The sequence below is a fragment of the Calypte anna genome, chromosome 19, assembly GCF_003957555.1.
Source record: "Calypte anna isolate BGI_N300 chromosome 19, bCalAnn1_v1.p, whole genome shotgun sequence".
NCBI lineage: Eukaryota > Metazoa > Chordata > Aves > Apodiformes > Trochilidae > Calypte > Calypte anna.
Window position 1 is genome coordinate 3,590,242 of NC_044264.1, and position 18,278 is coordinate 3,608,519.

The 18,278-nt window shown below is 46.8% G+C and overlaps 1 protein-coding gene across 1 annotated transcript in view; it reads left to right on the plus strand.

Moving 5' to 3' along the window:
• The window catches only part of CALN1 (calneuron 1), a 104,636-nt gene that overhangs the window by 24,331 nt on the left and 62,027 nt on the right, over positions 1-18,278 (plus strand). The window contains exon 2 of the mRNA XM_030462456.1: positions 13,777-13,920. Within this exon, the coding sequence (XP_030318316.1) occupies positions 13,777-13,920 (144 nt within the window). The remainder of the gene's footprint in view (positions 1-13,776; positions 13,921-18,278) is intronic.

Here is an 18,278-nt window from a genome sequence, read left to right on the forward strand (position 1 = left end):
CCTGAACTGGTGGGTGCAGAGGAAGAGGAGGGGAGGTGTGCCTGGGCTTGACCATGCCTCAGCAGCCCTGATGTGTTTTGGTCCTGAGAAAGCTGGAGGATTCCTGAGGGTAGGGAGGTTGGAACCAGAGCTGGGAATCAGCTGCTGCCTCTCTCGTGCTGTACATCAGAGGCAGTGGAGGAGAAAGAGCTCAAATGGGCAGCACGAGGCTGGCACGAGAGAAAGGGAATAAATTAAAAATGACTCAAAGAGAGGGTGTGGGAGGAGGTGGCAGCAGGGTGCTGGAGGAGAAGGTTTACACTGGGGCAGTGGGTGCGAGGAGAGGAGGAGCTCTCCAGGGCTGCACGTGAGGAGAGGGATGTGGAGAGAATGAGCAAGGAGGAGCTCAAAGCTCTGCCAGACAGAGGATTTTCCAGCCATAACCTGTATTCTGGTAGCACCTTTCCTAGAGATATGCCAGGGTGCCAGCACCTGAAGTGACACGGATAAAGCACAGCTCCCTGGGTCACCTTCTCTGGCTTGCAGCACTGAGAAGGCTCTCCCCCCACTTCAGCTCCTGTCCTGCTTCCCAGGTAGAGATAAATGGCAGGGTGTGAATTTCTTTCCTCCTCAGTACATCTTCAGCTGGACATCCCCACAGTCAGAAGGTTTGAATTTTAATATCTCCTCGGAAAGGCAATAATTGCATGCAGCCTGTGCACTTGATTACATGTTCAGGTTATGAGACTTGGTGTTATTTTTAGAGGTGTGCGTTTGTTCCAAAGACCAGGAGATACAGAAATGGCCACAGAAATGTGAGCATGTGATTTATCTTGAAAGGATCAAGTGAACATAGAGTCCAGTGATGATAAAGGCAGGTTACATGGTTTTTTCCAAGCTCAGACAATGCTCTGTAATTGTGTATCAGAAGTCATTCAGGTTTGATATCACGCCAGCTAATTAAAACATCTTCTCTGCAAAGACTTACTGTGCTTTCAGCTTTTGCTGTTTCCTTCTCAAGAAACAAAAACCCTCTGAACTACCTCTTATGTTCAGCCCTCACGTTGGCAATAATTTGGATGGGAACCAGCAGATGGGGAGAGGGAGTGCAGATCAAATCCTCATCTTGGTTGATTGGTGCAAACCAGGTTTGTTTCCACCAACGATGGTGGAAGGTAGAGAAGGGTCACATGCTGTGGGCATCTGCTCTCACTCATTTGGGGGGGGCTTATCTCCTTATCCCAGTTCCCTCCACCTCTTGGGTGTCTTATCACTGTGTTCCTTCCACATATGTCATGGGACATGGCTCATAGTTGGTTCTTTGTTATTCATTCATGACCATTTCAGGGTAAGATAAAAAGGGGAATAAAGGACACTTTAAAGTCAGAAAAAAATTGCAGGATAGGTTTAATGAAGTGGTAATAATAATAATGGTGAATTACAAATACATCCAAATATGTGAGTACAGAACCCATACTCTTCAGTTGGACTTTATGTATTTTTAGGTTTATGTACTATCTAGGGGCTTCTCAGGCTGCTCCCAGGACTTGGTTAGTAAAGAAACCTGATCAGGGAACATTTAACTGCTGATCTATGCCATAATTAGGTTCTGGTTTTTGGTGTCCCAGCCCAAGCAGTCAGTACTAGCAAAGGGTTAGAATTTCATTTCTTATCTACCACACCAGTGAGATTTCTCTTCATTTCACCAGGCAGGAGTTGCCAAACTCACTCCTAGTTTTGGGACAGGAAAAAAAAAAAAAAAAAAAGCTACCAAAACGTAAATAAATTCTTCAACATTATTTAAAGTATCTTCAAAGCCTGAGAGTAAAGAGATTGCTTTTAAGCTGAATTGTCTGTGCTTGCCTCCAACACATATTTTATAATTGATTTCTCAAGGACTGCTTTCAGGTGCACACTGGAGAAAAAGTATAGTGATTTATTCTTAGGAATGTTTTATTTTTGTGTGCCTTTGATGTGCAGAAAGAGCAGTTTCATTCCAGGAATCAAACAGGAAACAAATATGAATATTTCAGACTCTCTCCTGGAATTTTGGGAAGGTGCGAGGTTTTTGGTACAGAGCTTTTCTTGTTTGCTGCACAAGATAAACAGAATAAAAAGAAAACAAAAAGTTTCTCCTGCCCCTCCTGTTAAGCATTCCCTAAGAAAAAGCTCTCTCTGGGTTTGCAGGTGAAACCTTTCACATTCTGGGGGTCCTGAGCAGGTCTCTGGATCTCAGTGATCTGATGGGCTGCATTTCATCTCCTTTGGAAATGTCAGTGTCCAGGTCACTGGAGTGAATCTGTTTGTACCAGTGAGCAGCTGCCAATTCCCCGTGCACATTCCTGGTGGGAGATGCTCTCACATGGCTTTGGAACATCTCTGTCCCAGTTCTTTGGCTGGAAATCAGACTGGGCTTGGGTCAGGAAAAGCCTGGGACTACTTGGTGGCCTCGTCTTTAGCCAGCACATCCCAGGGGAGGCTTCTGTGGATGCACACCAGAAATCTTGCTTAAGGTTAACTTAGTAATAAATATTTGGAAAATCCCTGTGTTTTTTTTCTCCCTGTGGCAGCTTCTTGGGTCATAACCTACCCAGCAGAGTGTGAGCTGAAGGAGCACATCTGGGATTTTGGACAGGATTTAGGAAGGAGATTTATTTGGGTCTCAACCTGAACCCTGCAGCAGTTCCTCCAGCACGGCACAGGGTTGCAGACCTGCTCAGGAGGAAATTTTCAGCTGTTTGATGGTGTCTTTGGGCATCCTCCCCTTTTGTTTGTGTATGGCAGCCTGGGAGCACTGATCTTGGACAATACCCTAAGGTATTGATGTGAGCTGTGAGATGACAGCTTGGGGCTGGCAAACCCAGAGTCAGGAAACCATAGAATCCTTTGGTTGGAAAAGGTTGGAAAAGCCCTTTCAGCTCATCAGGTCCAACCCTTCCCCCATCCCTGCCCAGGCCACCCCCACCCCATGTCCCTCATCCCCACATCCCCAGGGCTCTGAAACCCCTCCAGGGATGATGGGGACTCCAGCCCTGCCCTGGGCAGCCTGGGCCAGGCCCTGGCAACCCTTTCTAGGGAGAAATTGTTCCCCAGCTCCCACCTAAACCTCCCCTGGCACAACTTGAGGCTGTTTCCTTTTGTTGTGTGTCTTGTTACTAGGAAGAGGAGACCAAACCCCTTTCACTCCAACCTCCTTCCAGGGAGCTGTGGAGAGCTGAACAGGTACCATCAGCCAGGACTTCTCTGCCCAGAGATAAAAAACACAGAAATTTCATTCCCCTCAAACAGATCCCAACACAGTTCTATCAGAACAACTTCTGGTTTTTGGGATGCACCTTCAGACACAGGGAACAAACATCTCAGATAATGTTACGTCCAGGTCAAAATTCAGATTTTTTAGTGATTTGCAATGAGTTTTCTGCAATCTGCATAAAGAAATACTTTGGAATAACTAAAAAAGAAAACATGCTGAAGCTGTATCAGTTTTGCATTCATGCTGAAAGCATTGCTGTGCTGAGTTTTGGTGCTTCTTGGCCCTAAACAAGTACAATCCAATGATGATTTGTAGTCATATTAGTCAGGGAAAAGCTTTCTCAAATTGCTTTCCACTTTGTAAAACAATAAACTTGGACCAAAGAGCATGGAGGGAGTTAGGGAGCTTGAGCTGATTGTAATTCTTCCGGTGGAAACATTTTCCATCAGAAGAATGCAGATTTGATTACATTCCCATGTTGACAATGGCCCTTTCAAGTGAAAAGAATAGAAGAGCTTCATTTCAGTAAAGCTGCAATATTTTGGTTTGAATTTATAAATTAACTTTCTAAATATTAATTAAAATGACTGTGAAATACTGGGATTTCACCTCAAAGAGACCTCTTCTGGAGACCATTCCTGTTCAGGACTATGAACTTTGAGTTTGTTACACTGCAAAGCCACTGAAAGGAAAACAAACTGAAGGGGAGATGATTTCAGGAATTTTGTCACCTTTATTTCTACCAGGGCATTTGAAATTAACCCTTTTCATCCATCGTGGTCTGATCACATCCCTTACAAAGCTGAGGAGGAGGCAGTGTGCAGCTCAACTGCCCAAAACTCACCCAAACACAGGACTGTGATTTACCACCCAGCAGAGCTCATGGTTTGGACCCCATCCCTTCTGCCTGCATCCACCACTGCTCCATCACCATGCTTTCCCTTCTCCTGCAATGAGCTCTCACATCAATAGGATGAGAGGTGATGCTTTTAAATTGGAAGAGGTAAGATTTAAATGGGATCTTGGGAAGAAATTGTTTGGTCTGAGGGTGCTGAGCCCCTGGTTGCCCAGGTTACCCCCAGAAGCTGTGGCTGCCCCATCCCTGGCAGTGTTGAAGGTTGGATGGGGCTTGGAGCACCCTGGGCTGGGGGAGGTGTCCCTGGGCATGGCAGGGGTGGCACTGAGTCAGCTTTAAGGTCCCTTCCAACCCAAACCATCCTGGGATTCTGGGATCTGCCTGCATTACTGAGAGCTTGCAACCTCTGGTCTGGTCTCCAAAGGAGCCTTCTCCAGCTGATGGCAATTTGGGGTCTATTTGGGTCACTGAGGGGATTTCCAGTGCCATTAATAATGATATCAGTACCATTAATTGGTGTCATCAGAGGTGCTGGAGCACTGTGCTGCATATGGGATAGGGGCTCTCCTGCCAGGCTGGTGGTGGATTCTCAGGGATTTGTGGAGCTATGAAGATCACTGAGGGGTAGAAGTGCTGAGTTCAGAGATTACAGCACTTGTCAGCCAGAGAAGATAAACAGGTTCTCATTTTCACTGCACAACCAAAACTGAAAATTACTGGAACAAAATGCCCCAAAGCAAGGCAAAAAGGTGAGTATTTAATTCACTGCATTGGAGTTTGAGTTTCTTAGCATAAAGGGCAGAAATTACCATTTGTTTCTGGCACTTTGACCTAGGCAGCAGTTTTGGTCTTACTGAGTACTTCCCAGTTTCCATTCCAAATGGAATCAGATCTGCAGTTTTCCTCCTTTTGAGCTAGGATTGTTGTTTGTAGGATGAAGTTCACTTTCCTGAGCCTTGGAACAGTGAAGAGGGAGAACTGGAGAAGTTGCATCAAAGTGAGATTTGTTTTGCTGAGCTCTTGGTGACAAGATACACTTGTAGTGAGGCAATTCATGTGTTATCATCACTTCTGGCATTTGTGGAGAAAAAAGATTCTTTATCCAGGATAGATTCTGGGACTTGGAGAACAGAAAATGCAGAGGAATGGGCAGCTTTGAACCGAAAAACATTAAGTCATCAGTAATTGGGATTCTTCTGCTCACCTGGGGTGCTGATATGGGAGAAAAGCAGTAGAATGAATCCAAGGGGCAGGTGACAAATCTGCTGAGTGGGAAAGGAGAAGAGGGATGCTGGAGATGATTCCTGGGAGGAGTTGGTGGAAGAGCCATGAGCAACATCTCACTGTGGACCTGGAGGTGAGATTGCTCATCTCAGAACCACTGAGCAGCCACTGCCAGGAGCTGAGATATTCCTCTGGCCCTTGGAATAACCCCAGGAAGGACACATTAAGTTGGGTTTAATGTGCCACTGGGTAGCCACTGGAAAGTCATTAAAGGCAGAGGGACTGGGAAAGCAATCAAACTCCAGTACATTTTGCCACAGGTACTGCCTGGCCTGACTCAAGGAGGGAAGGAGGAACTTATTGTCTCTCAGAGCCAGCTCTCAGGGTGTTTGAGATGCTGGTAACAAATGGGCCTCTTCATTGCTCTGTCAAGGAGATTATTCTAAATGGCAGGTACCAACATTTGAATATTGGGCACTAAATTTCCAACAGAGAGTGCTCAAAGTCTAATTAAGGCACTGTTGCAGAGTCTAGGGAAAGAGCTTGAGATGATGGGTGAGGTTATAATTCCTACACAGTTATTGCCAGGCAGGGCTGCAGACTGAAGCTCTCATTTTGGTAAGAAATGCATGAAGAGTATTCTAGCAGTAAATCAATACAGGATGCAAATTATAGATATATATTAAAAAAAGGAAAAAGAAAAAAGTGGGGAGCCATTATCTCTTCAACATTAATGAGAGCCATCCCTAAGCAATCTTGAAGCAAATCACTTTCCTTCTCTGAAACACTCCAGGGTAGAGCCCTAAGCTTATTGCCTATTTATGTCCTGCAAATGTTTCACTTCAGATGATAAATTGGGTATTGCTGTCAATAAACTAAACCAGCAGGTCCCAGATATTACAGGTTTATATCTAGGCAGCTTAAAAAGAAAATGTTGTGAAGCTGAACCCTTCTCTGCGTGGCTCAGTTGTTCCCAGGAGAACATGTGCTGGGTGTGAGGTTCTTGGAAGGGGTGGAAGGGAAAAGGTTTTGTGCCTGCAGTGTGTAAAGGAGGAAGGAAGGATAAAGATTGTTTCCTAATAAAAAGAATGAGTAAAAGAGGAGATTGGGGTTTCTGTGGAAAACAATGAAAGATTATTCTCTCCTTATTCACCTATTTTGTAGCCGGTTCTTAACTTGTAAACAAAAATTGTAACATGCATCTTAAATTTCTCTGCTTTCATAGTGGTGATCTTTCACTGCCAGGAGTTGCTTTTCTTTTTTCTCTTTTGTCTTTTTTCTCTTTTTCCTCTTCTTTCTCTTTTTTCTAATTTTTCCCTTTTCTTTTTTCCTCTTTCTCTTTTCTCATTTCTCTTCTTTTTTTCTCTTTCTCTTTTCTATTTTCACCTCTCTCCTCTCTTCTTTCTTCTCTCTTCTCTCTATTTTTTCCTCTTTTTCTCTTTTCTCTTTTTTTCCTCTTTTTTTCTTCTTTTTTTTTTTTTTTTTTTTTAAATTCTATTTTATTTTCCTCTTTTCATCTTTTTTTTTCACTGTTTATAGTGACCTGTTTGATGATGGCTGCTCAAACAAAGTCTCCTGTTGTGAGCTCTTTGGTTGAGAGAGTGGAATCACAGAGCCAAGGGTGAGCACCAGGAGAACCAGGGATCTGAGCAAGGCTTTAAAACACAGCTTGGCAGAAGATGATCCCTCACCTAAGAGCCGAAATGAAATCACTTTGGCTTTGTGCTTACTGCTTACTGCTGCAGTGAACAATGATAGATTTAGAGTGAAAAAATTCGTAGCATGCTGAGGAGGAAGGGGATCTTCTGAACCTGGATGGTCTAGTGGTGAGGGGCTGGAGGCCTGACAGTTGGACTTGATGATCTTATGGGTCTTTTCCAGCTCTGAGAATTCCATAATTCTCACCTGGCAGCCTGGCCATTTGCATCCTCTCTGACCTCATCCTCACTTCTTTCATCCTGAGTTCATCCCTCACCACTCAGGACCAGCCTGTACCTTCCTCAGGCACTGGAAACCTGATTGTTCCACATTATTTAATGGGAAAGCTCACAGCACAGGATCTCTAACCCCATGCATTCCTCTCTTGCCATTGGAAGGAGCTGAGGGGAGCCCCACTTGTCTCCTGGATGAAATTCTGGCCATAGTAGGGAAATTTAAAGGGGAAAGTGGAAGTTGCCATTTTGCCAAATCCTTCTGACTGCTCTGCAAATCCCTGCTGGGTGTTTGTGAGCAAATGGTGCAGCCCCTGTTGTTTGCAGGAAAAGCTGCTTTTTAAAAGCATCTCCTGTAGCAACAGAGAACATTTATATCATGCATTTACCTGGTCCCCCAGGTCACTTGGCAAGTGCTGAGGGTGTTTGGGAGTGTAACCACAGGAAACATAATTTCCATAAATCTTTTTTTTTTTCTGGAGAAGGGGAAGAACAACAACAACAAAAGAATCTACCAAATTATGGATGAAGAAGTCCCTCTAAGGAAACACAAGACAAAGCATTTGATTTTGAGGCTGAGCTTTCTGAGCTCAGGTACTTGGTCAAGTTGAGTGATGTTGGCTGGCAATGCCCTGACACAGCTCTGCCTCTGATATCCCAGGGGTTTGTGCCCCATTTCCAGCTGCAGCCTTGGTCCTTGCTTGGTTTTGGTGATACTGATGGGAGAGGTTGCTCCAGGCTGCAGTGAAAGAGTTTGGGGATGTTGAGCTGTTTCACTGAGATGGAGAATAACCAAGGGAAAGATTTTGACACCTTCAATTGGAATATGTTGGGGGGCAGTGGAGTCTCCATTCCATGAAGAATGACACTTTTTAGCAATTGGCAGGGGAAAAAAATTGATAACAACAACACCAACAAAACCAAACTGTAGCGGGAGGAGCCCTTCTTGCTCCTAGGGCTGATCCTGAGGCCTCGGGGCTTAGCCCATTCCTGGACGATGTCCCAGGGCTGTTCCTGGGGCTCCGGGATCTACCCCTTCTTGCCTGCTCCTGGGGCTCCTTGAGCTGTGGGCTTCTCCATCCTCACTGAAGAGTGAGAGCTCTCTCCGTGGGTGTCAGCTGCTCTCTTATTGGCCCCCTGCTCCTGCACATGCTCAGGAGGGAGGCCAGACACAGGTGAACCCACACCCACTCATCAATAACTCAGGGCACCTGGTCCTGTCTCACTACACCAAACAACCAAAAGAACCCCAAAAAACAAACAAAAAACCCCCACCCCAAAACAAAACAGAAAAAACCCCAAACACCACCAGTCTAAGTGTAGCAGATGGAGGGATAGAAACTTCCATTAAAAAAAACCCAAACCCCTTGCATAGTAGTTATGAGACTCACTTAACAGTTCACTCAAGGATGTGCTATTTGCAGCTTTTAGATCATTCAGTTTGTACTTTGGTGCCCAAACCTGCAATTAAGTGAATGAGATGACTTGCACGATTTTGGGTGGTGGTATTTCTCCTCTTATTATCCTAATGAAAGTAACCATAGAGGACTTGGGTTGTACTTACCGTGCAGTTAGGAGGTGGTAGTTACAGTGTAATTACAAAATTTATTCTAGTGATGTTTCTACCTGGATCCATCAGCAGTAGCTGGGGTACTCTGAGTCTGAGTTTATTTGCCAGAGAACCTGAATTCATTCCCATCCAGGAAGGAAAGCAAAAATAATGTGTGTAATGAGAAGAGGAGGCTGAGAGGAGCCCTTATTCCCCTCTGCAACTCCCTGGAAGAGGAAGCTGCAGTGAGGGGGATGTTGGCCTCTTCTCCCCAGTGACTGTGACAGGAGAAGAGGAAATGGGTTCAAGTTGTGCCAGGGGAGGTGCAGATTGGGTGGTAGGAAACATTTCTTCCCTGAAAGAGTGGTGAAGCATTGGAACAGACTGCTCAGGGAGGTGGTGGAGTCATTGTCCCTGGAGGCAGTAAAAAAGTGGGTAAATGTGGAGCTTCAGGAGATGATTTAGTGGTTAAGATGGTGTAAGGCTGATGGTTGGACTCAATGATCTTGAAGGTCCTTTCCAACCATGGTGATTATATGATTCTAATGATATCTTGTTACCAGAGGGAAATAATCTGCAAATAAACCTTCTAGCAGGCAGGAAAGAGGGATGAGCAGGGGATGGGTCAGTGCTTGCCCTGGGGCTGTGGAGGGAAGGGCTGGAGAGGGTGGGTGAGGAGTTTGGGTTTGGGTGCAGACAGAAAAACCAATTAATTGCTAGGCTGGGGGTCAGGTCCAGCTCTGCCACTGGTCTTGTTTGTGCTCCTCAGAAAAGTAATTGAATTCCTTTTTTCTTCCCAGAAGAGCTTGGGATCATCAGATGGTTGGGTGCTCAGTGAGGGGGCAGCTGGATTTAAGCTGGATGGGGGCCGAATTTTAGCCACATCCCCCATATCCAGTGCTTGAATGCTTATGTGATCTCAGAAGTGATCACATAAGTCAGAGAGAAGAGATCACTTCACTGAGCAGTTCCCTGCTCCCAGGGAACACAAATCCTGGGGAAACACACTGGGATGAACTCTCTTGAAAACCACACCTCCCAGCTCAGCACTGGGGCTCCAGTGGGGACCATGATGTCCCCACATCCTGGCCCATTGGCACAGTGCTCCTTCCTTCTTGGGAGGCTTTTTGTCCCAGTGATTCTTTCCAGCTTTGTATCATTTGGGAATTTAGTTCTTGTTTTGGCCACTCCCTCTTTGAGATGAGGAGGGATCCATCTGACCACCCTCCTTGCAGGCATCATTGGTGCTGCTGCTGGAAGTCACTGTGGGAGAAAGAAGATTTAGTGCTGCTCAAGTTGTTTGTCAGGGGGAGCAGGTTTGTGGGGAATCACCTTGGACAGAGGAGCAGCCCCATTGTTCCCACGGGCTGGAGAAACTGAGGCAGAGAGAAGAGCACCCAGATCCTGACCTGCTCTCTCTGAGAAGTGATTTTCCTGAGGCTCAGGCTGGTGCCATCACCAGCAACATGGGCTGCCTTCTCCTCTGGAAATATTTCCAGGGTTTGTTGTTGTTGTTGTTTGGGTTTTGTTTTTTTTTTATCTTTTATCCTCTAATTTGCATTGGTTGCCTACATTTGGCAGTAAAAGAAGGTCCTATGTAATGGGCAGGAGAATAAATCTCAAGTGTTTGCTCACAGCCCAGGGAAGGTGTCATCTGAGTGCAGGACTTTGGGTGGCAGCAGAACCCCTGCACCCACCCAAGCTGGGCAAGGGAGAGGCAGCTGCTGGGCAGAATTACAGCCACTCCCCCTCCTTATCCCACCCTCCCAAGCTATCTTGATTCTTCTTTTTAAAGACAAACCAAAATATTGTGTTTACTGACCAGGGCAAAGCATCCCTCTATGGGGCAGCTTCCAACCCAAATGAAAAAGGTCTCAAAGTTTCTCCCTGGCAATGCCTTTGCTGAGAGATTTACTCCATGGACCACATCAGCTCCCAGTTCTGAGCCAGGAGTATCAGTTGCCATGGTGACTTCTTGGGGAAAGGCATATGGGGAAAGTGCTGATGTATTTTTAGCTGTGGGTAATGAGATTTAACAGCTGGAAATAAAGGTGAAGGCCACACAGTGTGCCACAGTTCATGGACCATTCTTTGGGACTGGTTCTTCAGCAGTGTTGATGGGAAGAGCTGATGAGGGGAATGCTCCTGGGGAGGATGCTCAGCCCTGAGACTCCAACCCTGGGTGCTGTGCAGGACAGGAGGAGTCACTACCAAGAAATACTGATTAGGAGGTGATGTTGAACATCAAGATAAAGAGGAGGCACTGATGGAGATTGTAGCTGCTTTGTGTACAGGGTGTTCAACCTATAAATAGCTCTTCAAATATCCCTCTGCACAAGTGGTATTGATAGAGTGCAGAAGGAAATAAAGCTCCAATTTTGGTCAGGAGTTGGGATGTGAAGGGTGCTCCAGGCTTGGTCAAAAGTTTAGGTTTCTGAGGGGTGTGGAACAGTGTTGGAACCCACTTGGGTGGGGGTTTCCTCCTCTGATGGAGGGTCAAAGGTTGCAGTCCCTTTGAGCACCTTCTGAAGTCTGTACCTGGGGAGGGCACCCACTCCTTGTTGGCATCCAGATGTCCTGCAGCCGAGGTCCTGTGCAGACATAATTTATTAGTGTGGTTTGGATCAGATTAAACTCACATGTAAACTTTTCTGAAGGTAGACTCCTATTTTATTTTCTAAAAGACTTCCTCATCTCCCTGCAATTCTTCAGCTGTCAAAAGTTTATTTTAAAATTAATTGATTTTGATGTAATATTTACTGCTCTTCAGCTTTCAGCCCAGCATATGGAAACAGATTTCACTACAGCTGGCAGTGTCTAATGGGATTGGCTCCTGCTCCAAAGGCTCTTTGCATTCTGTATCCATACTTCCAGCCTGGAGCAGCCCCACCATCTTTTGATATCCCTGAGCTTCCACCAGCTCAGGCTGCCAGAGAGGCAAGGTGAAGTTTAAAGAAATCCTATTTGACACCTTCCTGAGCCCAAAGTGTTATTATTACAGATCTGGCCCAATGTTCACCAGCATGAATAAGCTCTACCCTTTGGCTGGATTAAAAATTGATCTTATCTCCCTGTGACAGTCACAGTTGTGGAGATGATCACTGGGCTATTACCCACAGCCCATGGAAACTGAAGCAGCCTTTGCCAACCCACGGGTGCTGTCAAAGCTGAACTTTGGAGGAAAGTGATTTAGAAGCAGACTCAGAATTGTGAAGTGTTAAATAGCCTCTAACAAAACTGCTGAGGAAACCTCTCCTGCTGGGTTATGATGCTCCCAGCTTTTTCCCAGGTCAGCATTCCCCTTGGTGAAGTTGGTACCTCCCAAACCCTGGAGCAGAGGAATGGACACAGTGCCTGGTAATGGCAGCATCTTCTTGTCTGAGGCTTAATGCCTGAACCAATGGCTGATCAAACTTGTTCTATGAAGTCTGTTTCCTGATAAAGAAAAGAAAATTTCTCCTCCCAGGCCCCCCAAAAAACCCCAAGCACACAACAAAAAAACCCAAAACCAACCCTACAGAGTTTTCCCTCCCTCTTCCCCAATAAAATACTTCCAAGTGAAGAGGAAATTCCTGTGAGCAGCATTTCAGCAGACCCTTGGCATGCTGGGTTTTTATGTATCCTCATTACCAAAAGAATCCTGTGTTTTGCTCTCCCCAGTGTGGTACAAGGACTGTTTAACCAAAACTGAGAAATCATCACCTCTTTCTACCCATCCCTGGCAGTGTCGAAGGTTGGATGGGGCTTGGAGCACCCTGGGCTGTGGGAGGTGTCCCTGAGCATGGCAGGGGGTTAGGACTGGATGATTTTTAAGGTTCCTTCCAATCCAAACCAGTTTGGGATTCAGTGACTATGATTTAAAAGCTGCACATCCACACTTGTTGGACAGGGAGAACACGTACATCCAGACTTTGCTTGCAGAAGAGGACATGCTCCTATTCAATATATTTGTTGGAGAGAGTTAGAGCTTCTGTGGCATAAAGTAAATCTGCCTTCCAGACATGCTGAGGGGCTTGGAGAAGGGCTGCAGAACAGCCCCTGGGGCAGGGGTGTGCTGTGCAGGTTTATGCAGGGAGACTTTGAGATCAGGATGGTTCACCCACAGCAGTCCAGAGCAGATGCTACAGAAAGAAGTAGAGTTTGATGTATAATGAAAAAATAATTTTCCAACGATATTTGGCACAGAAAATGGGCAGCGTGGGTGTGGATGGTGTTACAGCTGTCTGCATCCAGAGACAGAGATGTCTGTGCATGAGATGAGGCTGCAGCTCCAGTCCTGGGGTCAGTTCTGGGCCCCTCACAACCAGAAGGACATTGAGGGGTTGGAGTGTGTCCAGAGAAGGGAATGGAGCTGGGGAAGGGTCTGGAGCACAAGTCTGCCCAGGAGCAGCTGAGGGCCCTGGGGGTGTTGGAGCAGAGGAGGCTGAGGGGAGACCTTCTGGCTCTCTGCAACCCCCTGAGAGGAGGTTGGAGCCAGGGGGGGTCGGGCTCTGCTCCCAAGGAACAAGGGATGGGACAAGAGGAACTTTTGGCACAACTCAAGTTGTGCCAGGGGAGGTTTAGGTTGGAGCTGGGGAAGAATTTCTGCCTGGAAAGGGTTGTCAGGGCCTGGCCCAGGCTGCCCAGGGCAGGGCTGGAGTCCCCATCATCCCTGGAGGGGTTTGAGAGCCCTGGAGATGTGGGGATGAGGGACATGGGGTGGGGGTGGCCTGGGCAGGGATGGGGAAAGGGTTGGACCTGATGAGCTGAAAGGGCTTTTCCAACCAAACCAATTGTATGACTTCATGCCTGACTGCAAACACAAGAGGTTATCTGTGTGTCTGGCCATATCATTATGGCCTCCCTGAAATGCCCAAAGCTGCATCATTAACATTAGAGAAGGGAATATGGGAATATGTGCTGCTCCTTTGTCCCACGTGTGCAGATGCATTGACCAGGAGTCTTCCACCACAACACCTCCTCTCTTTTTCCTTCTCCTTTACAGAAATTCGTGAAGCTTTCCGGGTGCTGGACAGGGATGGGAATGGCTTTATATCCAAGCAGGAGCTGGGGATGGCAATGCGTTCCCTGGGGTACATGCCCAGTGAGGTGGAGCTGGCAATCATCATGCAACGGCTGGACATGGATGGTGAGTGAGTCCCTGCTGCTGGTGCCTCTGTGCTGGGACAGGGGGAGGTTCCCAGCCTGTGGGTTTGGTTCAGATAATTTATGGTGACTGAGGAAGTTCTGGAGAGGAAGCTGTGGAACACAGTATCAGGTACGGGTACACAGCTTGATGGAACAGGCACAGAACTGGGAGGCATCAAGGCTGTAGTTGTTGATGTATAAAGAGATAGAGACAGAAGAGAAAAGGGAAAGGAAGAAAGCACCATCCAAAAATAGAGGGAAGGAGGGGAGAGAGGAAAGGGAAAGTCATGACCCAAGGATCCAGAGGTGTTCCATTGGTCTCGTGGTGGTTGTCCAGTCCTAGGAGAGGCACAAGGGTGAGTCTCTCCTCCTTACATGTTACCAATTTCTTGCTGCTCCACAGCCACTTCCCAATCTTTGCTTGTCCTGACTTGGTCTGGGAGGTACCACAGAGTGGTCACCTCCCTGTAGTTTGCTCAAAGCCCCTAATTGTCTCTTCTGAAGCTTTATGGCCTCTCCTCTTATCAAGGATCTCTCTTCCCAAGCTGTCTCTAGGCCTTCAGACTGTTTGACACAAATGCATCACTCATCCTGCTCGTTACAACAACCATTCTCTAGAAGGTTGCAAACATTCTTTTGAAGGCTGTTGTCACCTTTCTCTTTGCACTCTTGGCCCGGTAACACTGGGTGATAAGCTGAGTGCCCAGCCAAGCAGAGCTGCCCAGTCCCATGGCCTCACCTTTCCATGAAAGTAAAAAAGGCTGTGGATGGGAGCTGGGATGTGTTGTAATGAAGTGTGGATGGTTTTGAAGGGAGAAGTTTAGAAGGGTGGAATAATTTTGAGCAAAGTCCTGCTGTGAGAGCTCATTAAACAATTCCTAAGAGGTAATAAAACAGACAGAACCCACCATTAACAGGAAGAGGGAAATGCAGCATCAGGATGCTGGAGCCAGGGGGGATTATTTTTTTTAAAAAACTGCTGCAGAGCTACAGTCAGAGCTGATCACAATGAGCAGACTGTCTTTAAAATGTCCTTGGCCAGAGCAGGAAGGGAGATTTTACTGGTGCCTGAAGCATGGGGTGAAGGTGGGTTTGGGTCCAAGCTTCTTGCCCCCCTCTGCAGGTGGTTGCGTCAGGATGGAAATGCTGAGCAATGGGAGATGGAATTGGGGGTGCTGGTCCTGAGGGGGGAGCTTGGAAAGCTGGTGAGACTGCCGGGAGCAGAGCCCACGGGAGATGGTGTCTGTGGGAATGAAGCTCTCCTGGATCCCTAGGGGTACCTGAGTGCTCTGTCCCTAGGAGATGCAGAGCACAGGAATCCTCATCAGGGCAGGCAGGCTGGGCAGGGGCTGTCTGCCTGCTTTAGGGTGTCTGGCATCTCCCTGAGACAGGGAGACAAAGTAATGCCAAACCTGATGGATAGAGCAGGTCAGTTACTGAAATGATCTCATACCTGAAAAGAAAGAAAAAAGAAACAACATATCCATGACTTTTAAAAAGCATTTTCTTCAAAAATAATCGCTTGTGCCTTGTTCCATTCTGCTGGCCTTCCTGAGCAGACCAGGTGATTTCTCTTTAGGTTTTGCAGCAGCCAGACTCAGCACAATGCCAACTCTTGAGGCCTTTTACCCAAACTCTGCACTTTTTTTTTGGAAAATGAGTGATGTGAATTTGGCTTCCAGTTTTGATTCATCTCCAGTTATTCCCTGACTCTGGGTCTCTTTGGCACTCCTCCATGTGCACTCCTGGTGTGCAGGGACCTGTAACTGGAGAGGTGGGCTTAAAATGTGGAGTAATGGGCTGCAGATGGGAAGTGTTAAATTCCTCTTTGAGACTTTCCAGAATGTTGGATGTGTTTTCTGCAGAGATGGGACTTGATCCTCCATCTCTTCCAGCTCAACAGTTCCAACAGCTCCAAAGGCACAGTCGGGTCGTGCTGGGGTTTTTAATTGTTCTTTTGTCTCAGCTGCCTGATACAGGATTTTGAGCAGAGAGCCTGGGGGCTGGACACAAGTCTGAGCTATGTGAAGGTCAAATGGGCCATACATTAAAAAAAGACAGAGTAATGGGTAGTTCCTCAGGCTCTGAGCAAATAGGGGAATATTATGTGAAAGATTTAGCTTGCCTGTAAATTGAATTAGTGCTACAGGACTTGAATTAATATTATAAAGCTTATTGCTATTTTTTCTGTGATGGATTGTCATCATTTTTTTTTTCTGTGATTTAACTTGAAATATGTAGTCAGAGGCAACAATACTTTCTTCCTTCCTCTCCCATTGTGTTTGAGCATTATTTGGTAGCAGGGCTTCCACCCAGTGAGCACCCAGGGATGTCAGTTGTGCGCTGAGCTCCCAGGGACAGCCCTACCAGCCCTACATTCCTCCCAAGATACTCCTCTTCAGGGCTGCCTCATTTTTCCAAGACTTAGGCTCTGTATCAGATGGGTGGGAAGTCTGGCTGGATAGAAGGTCATGTTCAACATGGAGACTGTTGGGGGTGTTCATCTGAAGAGAAAAGAAAGAGAAGAGAAGAGAAGAGAAGAGAAGAGAAGAGAAGAGAAGAGAAGAGAAGAGAAGAGAAGAGAAGAGAAGAGAAGAGAAGAGAGAAGAGAGAAGAGAGAAGAGAGAAGAGAGAAGAGAGAAGAGAGAAGAGAGAAGAGAAGAGGAGAGAAGAGAGAAGAGAGAAGAGAGAAGAGAGAAGAGAAGAGAAGAGAAGAGAAGAGAAGAGAAGAGAAGAGAAGAGAAGAGAAGAGAAGAGAAGAGAAGAGAAGAGAAGAGAAGAGAAGAGAAGAGAAGAGAAGAGAAGAGAAGAGAAGGCTGCAATGGGGAGACCTTAGAGCACTTTCCAGTGCCTGAAGGGGCTCCAGGAAAACTGGGGAGGTACTTGGGACAAGGGCCTGGAGGGATGGGATGAGGGGTGATGGTTTCTGACAGAAAAAGTGGTGATTGAGATGGATTCTAGAAAGAAATTGTTTGTTGTGAGGGTGCTGAGCCCCTGTGCCAGGTTTCCCAGAGAAGCTGTGGCTGCCCCATCCCTGGCAGTGTTGAAGGTTGGATGGGGCTTGGAGCACTCTGGGCTGTGGGAGGTGTCCCTGACCATGGCAGGGATTGGGACTGGGTGAGCTTTAAGGTTCCTTCCAATTCAAACCAGTCTGGGATTCTGTGTCTCTAGGAAAGGCAGGGGACAGGCTGTCATCCTCCTGCACATTTCCCAGCACCTGACATAAATTATGATGTGTTGGCAGGTAGTGTAGCCAGACATCCATTTCTCCATGCAAGGCTGCTGCCAGGGTCTGCTAATAATGAGGTAGTACAATTGGCAGTGGTTTATATTTAACCTGCAGCAGCCTGAGCAGACCTAGTGCAAACATATGGTTTCCATCAGAAATTACCTTGGGAGAGCCTTCAGACTGCAGGATGGCAGTATGGCTGCATCTGCCATGGTTTATTTAACTGATGGGCTTCAAATAGGGAGCAACCAGAGCTGGTCTGGATTTGGTTTTCATTGCAAACCCTGTTTTCTGTCAGGATAGAGAGGGTGGCTCAGCCCGTGTGGATCAGGCTGAGAAGAGACTGCACTGTGGGAGCAGGATTGTTGGGATGGAGAAAATACAGCTTAAGAGGAGTAACTGCAGTGTGTGCTGGAGTGGTTTTGTGGCTGAGCATAAACTGATCTGACAAGAGCATTTCACACCTGTGTGTCACCCTCTGCCACAGAGGAGCTCACTGAGCTCTGTAAATAACACTGGGATTGACCCCAGAGATGGCCAAGGACAGTTGTGTCTGGGGCTGGAGCCTGCAGCTCTCCTCAGGAGCTCTCAGGGACTGAAGGCAGGTTTCATAATTCATTGCATTTGAAGGCAAAATGGAGTTAGAAAATGCTGCCTGAAGCTCAGTGAAAATGACAATTGCAGAGCTTGTATTTTGCCCAGGAGTTCCTTAAGGTGTCATAGAGCTTTTAATGCCTCCATGGCTCCTGGGTGACTTTCACTGGTGATTTGCCAGCAGTCCTGCCATGGACAGGGTGGAAATGAGAGCAGGAGGAGGGTTGTCCTCAGAGAACATCATGGGGTGATTCTGAGGATGCTCAAGAACTTCCAAATGTCCTCCAAGGCTTGGAGGATGTCTCATGCCATGAAGCCCATGGTGCTTGGAGAGCCCCGGGCTACTCATCTGCTGGGCATCAGTGCCAGGGCACAGCAAAACTGATGCAGATTTGGGGAAGAAGGTGAGAAGTTGAACCAAGAAACATGAAAACGGGACCCCAGGGGTCCCAGGGGGGCTTTTGGCTGGCAGACAGAGCAAAATCTTTTCTTCTGTGGACAGGCAAATGCAAACTCATGGCAAATCCTATAGAGAG